We start from the raw sequence: 9,168 nt of genomic DNA, 5'->3' as shown, positions 1-9,168 counted from the left end.
CTGCAGTCCAAGCACTCGCCTAAGTTGTAAAAATCCTACCGAGTGAAGAGCAACCCTCTCACTCGGAGGCTTAGCTGCAGTCCAAGCGCTCGCCTAAGTTGTAAAAATCCTACCGAGTGAAGAGCAACCCTCTCACTCGGAGGCTTAGCTGCAGTCCAAGCACTCGCCTAAGTTATAAAAATTCCACCGAGCGAAGAGCAACCCTCTCACTCGGGGGCTTAGCTGCAGCCATGTGCTCGCCTAAGTTATAAAAATCCTACCGAGTGGTAAGCCTGACTTCCACTCGGAGGTTTAGCCGCGGCCCAGTGCTCGCCTAAGTGGACCGCAGGATAAGTCGATTGCAATAAAGGCGCCTTGCTTTGAACCTGCAAAAGACATTTCGAGCCAAAGGCAATCGTATTCAAGCACCAAATTCAAGTTTGAATCGGCATCTAAAGGAACCGAAAGTGCTCAGGCATCAAGCCCGTTAAGGTTTGTCGGTTACAATTCCACTCGGCATACCGAGGCAAATTTAAAAGTATCGAGCCAGAAGAAGTTTTTTACCCCTCCTGTGGAGGGCTGGAAGGTGCAACGAATTCATCAAGGTCAATTCCGTCGGCGATCCGAGTGGCAGCTGCAAGGAAAGTTTCCATAAAGGACCTGAAGTCGTGCTTCTTGGTATTGGCCACCCGAAGGGCCGCCAGCTTCTCTTCTCGCGCATCTTTGCAGTGGACTCGGGCCAGACACAGAGCGACATCTGCACCACACCGAGCCGAGGACTTCTTCCACTCCTGCACTCGACCAGGGATTGTGTTCAAGCGGGCCATCAGCGACTCAAGGTCATTCTGAAGTGTCTCCTCAGGCCAGAGCGTCGAGTCGATGCGAGATGTGGCGGCCTTCAGCCTTGCGAGATAGTCCACGACAGCTGCAACACGAGACTCCAGTCGGAAAACATCCATGGCAACTTCGTCGTTCACCGGAGAATTGACGGGGTCGAGGTTTGGCTCCAGTCGGCTGGTTTCTTCTTCAAAGTTTTGACAAAATTCTGCAAGGATGATCACTAAGTCAAGGGGATAGTCGAATGGAAAAAGCCACAATTGGAAATATTTGCCAAACTTGGAGGTTTACCTTCAAGCATAAGAAACAGCTTCTTGGCAAGACCACTCAGGAAGGCCTCCAGTTCAGTTTTCTTCTCAGTCAATTTGTTGACTTGGTCGGTCAGGGCAGCTTTGTCAGTTTTCAGTCGACTGACCTCCTTGTTGGCAATCCCAAGAGCAGCTTTCAGATTGGTGTTGTCTTGTTCGAGCTTGGTGACTGAAGCTAACTTCTCGTCAGCAAGCTTGATCCTCTCAGCTAGCTCAAGGTCTTTCTTCTGCTGGGCCTCCCTTACCTTACCTACAAGTTACAACAAGATCAGATTTTGAAACAAGCAAGGGGAAAAGCAGTCGTCAGGGTCTCACCAAACATACCTTCGGTCTCCTCCTTTGCCTTTGTCAGCTTCTCCTGAACCAGCTTCAAGCTCAGCTCGACTTGAGTATGTTTTTGTTCCAGCTCTGAGTAGCGAGCCACAAGATCACAGGAGTTCTGCGAAGAACCAATCGACTAAATGTCAAATATAATTCACTTCCGAGTGAAAAAGGGAAAAACACACGTTTCTAAGACTACAGCCAAATACAAGTATTCGACCGTAGTCTCGGGGACTACACCCAGTGGGTGCACTCAGCGTGCCCCCACTAATCCCGATGAAGACAAAGTCGACCAGTCGACCTCAAAAAAAAAATCAAAGAGCATTCTCTAAGACTGTGATCAACTGCAAGCAGTCGACCACAGTCTCGGGGACTACACCCAGTGGGTGCACTCAGCGTGCCCCCACCGGTTTGTGAAATCCAGTCGACCAGTCGACTGACAGAAAAATTGACATCATAAAGCCTAAGGCCGACTGCCAGCAGTCGACCTTAGCCTTGGGGACTACACCCAGTGGGTGCACTCAGCGTGCCCCCACCGGTTTGCGAAATCCAGTCGACCAGTCGACTGGCATAAAGATTGACATCATAAAGCCTAAGGCCGACTGCCAGCAGTCGACCTTAGCCTTGGGGACTACACCCAGCGGGTGCACTCAGCGTGCCCCCGCTAACACGGAGTTTATTCGACACACCCACTGGGTGACTACCGTAAATTCCGGAAAAGAAAAGTTTTTGGTAGCATATCCAACAGAACAAACAGTGGTCGACTGACCTGGACATTGCTTTGGAGGGCAGAACTGGCGTCATAAGCTGCCTGGCTCGCATCCCGGATGGTCTTCAGCTGCTCCATCATGAGTCCCGCCTGGCGTATCGCTTCCTTCGCTGCGCCAGCTTGGTCCTCAGGGACGTGGTGCGTCGTGAAGAGGGAGGGCTGCTGAGCACTCGTCAGTGGATTTGCGAAGGACACCGTGTGTCGAGTGGTGTTCTCTCCCTCCACAGTCAGAATCTCAGGCGCCGTCACATCCTGAGGCACCTTACTGGCGGATGCTTTCCGACTCCTCCTGCGCGTCAGTGGTTCTTCATCTTCGTCGTCGTCAGGGAGATTGATAACAGTGTTGGGTGGAGCTGCGGAGAAGAATCAGGATCAGAGATCACGAGTCAGTCGACTAAGAACGGTGTTAAGAATACAGTACCTGGGTTCGAAGTTGCTGCATCCTCCATCTCGTGGTCGTCAGCCCGAGCTGAGGTTTCAGAAGTAGCAGCACTGCAACTCCAAAGGATCAGTCGACTAACTTCAGCGTCGACCAGAGATAAAGTTCACACAAAATGAGAAGACTCAAACGACACAATTACCCTGATATGGTGGGGATGGACACCTTCATCTTCGGCAGGAGCTTGGTCGGCTTTGGCGGAGCCCCCCTAGGCTGCTTCGGCGCCTTTTCAGTTGGTGCTGGAGAAGTGGTCCTAGGGCGCTTGGTCGACTGCGTCGCAACCCCCTTGCCACGTTCAGTCGAAGGGTCGTGGACGAGCTTCGACCGCCTTTCCAAGCGCGGTGGCACGACCTCCTCCTCTTCCTCCTCGTCTTCGGCGTCATCATCGTCGCCGTCGTCATCATCATCGTCGTCGTCGTCCCCTGCAACGTCCGAGTCCCATTCCTCCTCGTCCTGGCTCTCGCCCCCACTCGCCTCACCCTCCTCAGTCGGAGTTTGTGCCCCATTGGGCATCGAGTACAGCTCGGTGAGGGCCTAGCAGATATCAAGACAATGATCAGTCGACCAGTCGGCAGAGTAGACAGAGACGAATGCGACAAGAATGCAGTGGAGAGCAGGGCAAGTGTACCTTATTTGGATCGCTGTTGTGGTCGAGTGGAGGAATTCTCCTGGCTCCGCGTGGGTTGTCCTTGTTTCCGGTGACGGCTACCATCCATCTCTCCAGAGTGACATCGTCGACTGCCTCTGGATGGACTCTAGTCTCGTCTTCGGTCCCACAGTACAACCACATGCAGTGGCTCCGGAACTGGAGAGGCTGGATGCGACGCCTGAGGAAAACCTCCAGGAGGTCCATGCCCGTCACTCCCTCCCGAACCAACTGCACCACGCGCTCCATCAACATCTTCACGTCAGCTTTCTCCTCCGGAATCAGCTTCAGAGGGGAAGGCTTGCTCACTCGGTCCATGGTGAACGGAGGGAGTCCACTCGACTGCCCTGGCGTCGACTGGACCTGGCAGTAGAACCAAGTCGACTGCCAGCCTCTGACGGACTCGGGAAAGGTCATGGGCGGGAAGGTGCTCTTATTCCTCACTTGAATCCCCAGGCCTCCGCACATTTGGACGACTCGGGTTCTCTCATCACCTGGGCTCGCCTTCTTCACGGACTGAGATCGACACGTGAATATGTGTTTGAACAAACCCCAGTGCGGTCGACAGCCCAAGAAACCCTCACACATGGATACGAACGCAGCAAGATAGGCAATGGAGTTTGGGGTAAAGTGGTGGAGCTGCGCTCCGAAGAAGTTCAAAAAGCCACGAAAGAAAACACTCGGCGGCAAGGAAAACCCGCGATCCACATGGGTGGCCAAAAGCACACACTCACCCTCTTCTGGCTGAGGCTGCCACTCCTTCCCCGGAAGTCTCGCAGCTCCGTGGGGGATCAAGCCCTCATTGGCCATGTCGAGAATGTCATTCTCAGTGATGGTCGACTGGATCCAGTCTCCTTGGACCCAGCCTTTCGGCAGGCGGGATCTGGACGAGGATCCTCCGCGGCTGGTGGATCTCCCCTTCGCCTTCTCCGATGCCGACGCCTTCTTTGCACGCTCCAGCGCCGCCGTCTTCTCCTTGGCCATGGTCGCCGGCGAGATGCGCGAAGGGAAGTGGTGCGGGGACGAGAGCGAGCGCGCTGAGCAGGGAGGAAGGAAGCAGAGAGAGGGGGAGAATGCTAAGGCGCAGCACAGAAATCCTCGCCGGGCACATTTATAAGGTCCCTTCCGAGTGGATGACAGGTGGACCCGGTCGATCTAATCATATCTGGAACAGTTATGCAGACGGGATACGTGGCGAAAAAGGCGGCGCGGAGATCGAGGCGTCTATGCCCCGTCCCATCCGAACGCCGCGGTCCGCCCCGCTTCGCGCGCGCCCCCAAATTTCGCATCCCGCGGAATCCGCGAGCAACAAATCAGTCTGTCAGGCGCGGTGTTTCCGGCGATCCGTCGCTCGGAGATCGTCGAAGCCTGAAAGATCACTCGACGCAAAAACAGAATGGATCAAGTCGACTGAAGGCAAGTTGTTTCCTGTCGACGAAGGGATTCTTTGGTCCAGAACAGCGCACAACCGGAGCGCAAAGGTTAATCGGAAACGACATCAACTCCTTCTTCACTCGAAGCCTCAATCCATTCGGGGGCTAATGATGGGGTTATGTACCTAGGGTAGGGTCATGGACCTGATCCAAGTAACTTACCCCAAGACATCCTTAGAAGAGGTCGCTTTCCAGTCGACCAACAAAGATTCACTCGACTGGCCTGAAGGACTCGACCACGAAGACTCACTCGACCACCAGGAGGTCAAGAGGCACTCTGCTCTGCAACGGCCTGTAATCAAGTGGACTTTATGATAGTAAAGGCCTTTATGTGGGGCGTTACCAGTAACGCCCCAGACTTAACTCACCTTAAACCCTCTCCTACGTGGGCTGGCTGGGGTTCTGGCGCACTCTATATAAGCACCCCCCTCCACAGGCAGAGGGGTTCGGCACCTTGTAGTTCATACACTCATAATCCACTCGACCGCCTCCGGGCTCCGAGACGTAGGGTTGTTACTTCTTCCGAGAAGGGCCTGAACTCGTACATCCTTTGTGCTTACAACCTCTCCATAGCTAGGACCTTGCCTCTCCATACCTACCCCCCACTCTACTGTCAGGCTTAGAACCACGACACCTCGGGATGGCAGGGGCTTGTTAGGGCGTAGAGCTTCCGACCGGCGGCCATGGCGGCCCCCAAGCTATAGAGCCCGGTCGGAAGGGGCGGGCCCACGGCGAGCGCGGCGGCCTGCGTTTCGTAGACGAAGGTTGTGGGTGGGGCGTCGTCACCGTGGAAACGCGGGCCGGCAGCGAAGAAGATGTCGGTGCCCAGAGCGGCGAAGTGCACGGGGCCGCGCACCGGCCACCTGATCCGGATGGCGGCGGGCTCGGGAAGCTTGCGCACTCCTCCAAAATCGTCGTCCAAGATGTCGTCGGCGTCGAGCTTGTGGATGCTGTACCCGCCGTCCCAGTCGTCCAGCGCCAGATAGAGGTGCTGCTTCCGCCGCGGCCTCCTACTCTCAGCGCAGTCGCAGTCACAATCCCGGCGCCGCCGCTTAGACGACGACGAGGAGGAGGAGGAGGACCCCTCGTCCAACCAGCCGGCCATCGCGAGCAGCTACCAAAATCTAATCTGTGGTCGATGGCTCAGTTGATTATGAAGCGGTGTAGAATAGGTGAGCTCTCTGCTGGCGGAAGATCGACTTATAAGAGGTGACGGAGCTGCGGCGTGAAGAATCCAAGTCGTGATCGATTTCGAGTCGGCATCGGCACCTGGCAACCAAGACGCGGCAGAATCGGAAGACTCGCACACTGCGGCTATTACCCGATTCAATTCAAGCCCACTGCAGGGGCAATCGGTAACGGAGGCAATACAGAGTTACAGACACAAGATAGATTTTCAGGCTTACAGAAAACACAACTTTAATATCTCTTCTGCATTTCACACGCGAACATCTAAGTACGAAAGGTACCATGCATGACTCATCGTAAAGCATATCTCTCTCTACCTTATTCTCACTGTTATGCAAGGTGCAGCAGATCTAACCTTGCATACCAGGGGTTTATTCTCCGGTCGAGATATAAAAGGGTAACAGGGGGTGGATACAGGGGCAAGGCTCACTCCTTCCCCAGGAGGGCGAGGAGCATGCTCTCGTAGTCGCCGGAGGTGTCGCCTGCGACGGCCTTCTCCAGGGGAACACTGTTTCTCTTCTGATACGCCTCTTTGATCAGCTTCAGGTCCACCTCAGCGCGGGTGGTTATGACCCTAGTGAGGGAGTTCTCATCGGTTCCATTGCCTGCAATGGCCAGCCTGGCCACCTTCTCAAAGTACCTATCAGGACAGGTGAAGCACCGGATAACAGCCCGCAGGGTTTTGAGAAACTCATCCTTGGGGTCAGCCTTGAGATCCTGTAAAAAGCAGAGATTGTGAGAAAGCATGCCTTTGGATAAAAACAAATCTAGAAGGAACTGCATTGGTCAAGCAAGATTGTCCCTAAAACTCATATGTAGAATTTTGCTAAATATCATGGAACTGTGAGAACAAAACTGAGGAAAGCAGATAGCACAAAATATGTATACAAATTGATTCGAACCGACTTTAGAAGGAAAATTTTGAGTTTGCAGAGCAGTTAAGAACTTAAGATTTACTATAAGAATAACTAATTCTGGTATGTCCTAAAAACTAATAAGGTAGGCGAATACTATTAAGTTCTTGCTTCTAAGTTGCAAGTAAGCAGTTAAAGGGTTTTACAAGAAGAATGGAGTGTTCAGAGCCACACATACATCTCAGAAACAACAACAAAAATTAACTATACAGAATAGCAGAATAACTCTTAGTAATAGGAACTCTTAGAATGACTAGGAATGCATTCAAATTTAACAATATGCATCTTTCTTTAAAAAAGCACCAAGGCAACAGATCCAGGCAATATGCATATGGAAATTTATCTAAAATCCAGCTGGGTAAAAAAGGCAGAATAAAGTTGAGCTTGAATTTGAATACATAGGCTCCTACCAGGCAGAGCATTACCAAAGATCATTAGTCAACTGAGATAAAATATGCTATGTTGCATATTACATATTTTCTGAAACAGTGATGCATCTTAATTATTGAATTTCGGCTTTTAACTGTAGTATAATGCAACACGGAGCAAAGGTAGGCACAACAAATAGAACATAATGAGCTGGTTACATCCTGTCAGATTTTCAACAGCAGAAGTAAAAAACAGAGCATAAGATATTTATGCACCTTGGTGATCGGGTGACCAAATGTATCATTGTAATTATTGAATGTTGAGCTTTGCTCCTAGTGGTGAGAATTCTGATGACCTCATCATCACCATAAGCCTTATGCTCAATCTTCTCATGTAGTAATTTGGCCTCTGAATGAGCCAACCTTGTGTTGACCTCTGGTCCCTCATAGCGGTGTGAGCTTACAAGTGGCACCAACAGCTGAAAACGAATAAAGAAAATTCAGGCCCCACTTTGCCACAATTATCTATATCTACACAAATTTCCACCTCCAAAATCAGAAAATGGCCAGGAACAAGGTAACCAAAGTCACCATCGCAACTGAATTTGATCTGAATGTAGCCCAAAGTTATAAGATACTGCATTTTGAAATTTCAAATTTCATGGTTCATGAGTTAACACTAACAGCATGTAAAATAGAAGAAGCACTTTCATATCATTTTTCAGAAGAGAAGAACAGAGTCTTCTACAAAAGGATCAACAGTGATTTCTTTCATACCAGTGGATATTTGGATCCATAAACCTTACTGGCGTTTTAGCACAGTGCAGACCCAATCCATTGTAAATGACAGCACAGCTCCGAACTAATTTGTTTAGCACCGGGTAATTACTTACAGTCAGTCAATTTAGGGACGCACCGGTATATAGCAGAGTATATGGCATCTAAGACTGAATGTACAGGAAGATAGGAACGGGACAAGACACAGTACCTTGCGGAAGTCGCCGGTGATATGGGCAGCGACGTCCTCCTCGAGCGAGCGCTTGAAGCGGTCGTGGTAGGCCTGCCTGACAGCGAAGAGCTGCTTGGAGCCGCGCGCGCAGGCGATCTCGACCAGCACGGGGTTCCCGGGGTGCCACTTCTTGGCGGTCTCGTTGGCGAGCACCGCGTCCCGCTCCGCCGGGTCCAGCGTCCACAGGATCACGGCCCTCTGATCACATCACAACACGTCACAGCAGACCAAAAACGTCCGATCAGCCAGAGATCTGGAAGGGGCCGGGGGTCCGCGTAAGGTGAGGTTGTGCTGGTCAGCCGGTGAGTTAATTACCTCGAAGTCGCCGGAGATCTCGTCGGTGATGCTCCGGAGCAGCTCCTCGCCGTAGGTGTCGGCGTAGTGCTTGCGGATGGCGCGGCGCTGCGCGGCGTCGCGGTGGCCGAGGATGGAGATGATGAGCGCCTCGTTCGTGCCCCACCCTGCGCGCAGACGAAAAGAAAAAAACCCGACAGATCAGACGATCGTCCCGCACGGGGAAACATTGGGGACGACGGGGGGAGCGGCGAGTGGGCGTACCTTGGAAGGCCTTGCGGAGGTTGTCGCAGTCGTCGGCGAGGGCCGGGACGTTGGAGGGGACCTTGAGCGTCGCCATCGGGCGCCTGCCGGGATCGGACGCGGAGCGATGTGGGAAGTGGGATCTCGAGACCGGGCGGGGAATGGACGAATGGATTGCGCGTTTCTGCAGGGGGGTGGAGGGGGGCTATTAAAATGGGTGGGGAGAAGAGGGGTTTAAGGAAAGCGATGGTGGGTGGCTGCCATGTAATTAGTGGGGTAGCACTGATTATCTGATCTGGATTACAGTAGTATGATTAGTGTATGGGCGCGTGATGCACGGGGCCGGGCCGTGTCCTGGAAACATCTCTCGAGTCTTAAGCGCTAAGTCTGCAGCAGAGACGGGCCAATGATTAATAAATG

General features: G+C 52.6%; 1 protein-coding gene and 1 pseudogene across 2 annotated transcripts in view; both read right to left on the bottom strand.

Annotated features, from left to right (window-relative positions):
• LOC123157720 (uncharacterized) overlaps window positions 1–5,977 on the bottom strand; it is an 11,715-nt gene extending 5,738 nt beyond the window's left edge. The window contains exons 1-2 of the mRNA XM_044575955.1: window positions 5,378–5,977; window positions 3,744–3,757 (exon numbers count right to left, since the gene is read on the bottom strand). Coding sequence (XP_044431890.1) covers window positions 3,744–3,757; window positions 5,378–5,837 — 474 coding nt within the window. The 5' untranslated portion in view covers window positions 5,838–5,977. The remainder of the gene's footprint in view (window positions 1–3,743; window positions 3,758–5,377) is intronic.
• Window positions 5,978–6,107: 130 nt separating this feature from the next.
• On the bottom strand, window positions 6,108–8,961 carry LOC123159768 (annexin D1-like; annotated as a pseudogene). Its single transcript, XR_006479866.1, has 5 exons — window positions 8,770–8,961; window positions 8,527–8,672; window positions 8,191–8,409; window positions 7,479–7,681; window positions 6,108–6,637 (listed from the first exon to the last, which is right to left on the bottom strand). The product of XR_006479866.1 is annotated as an annexin D1-like (transcript).
• Window positions 8,962–9,168: the final 207 nt, after the last annotated feature.

The sequence above is a fragment of the Triticum aestivum genome, chromosome 7B, assembly GCF_018294505.1.
Source record: "Triticum aestivum cultivar Chinese Spring chromosome 7B, IWGSC CS RefSeq v2.1, whole genome shotgun sequence".
NCBI lineage: Eukaryota > Viridiplantae > Streptophyta > Magnoliopsida > Poales > Poaceae > Triticum > Triticum aestivum.
This window is presented reverse-complemented; position numbering and strand designations above follow the sequence as displayed.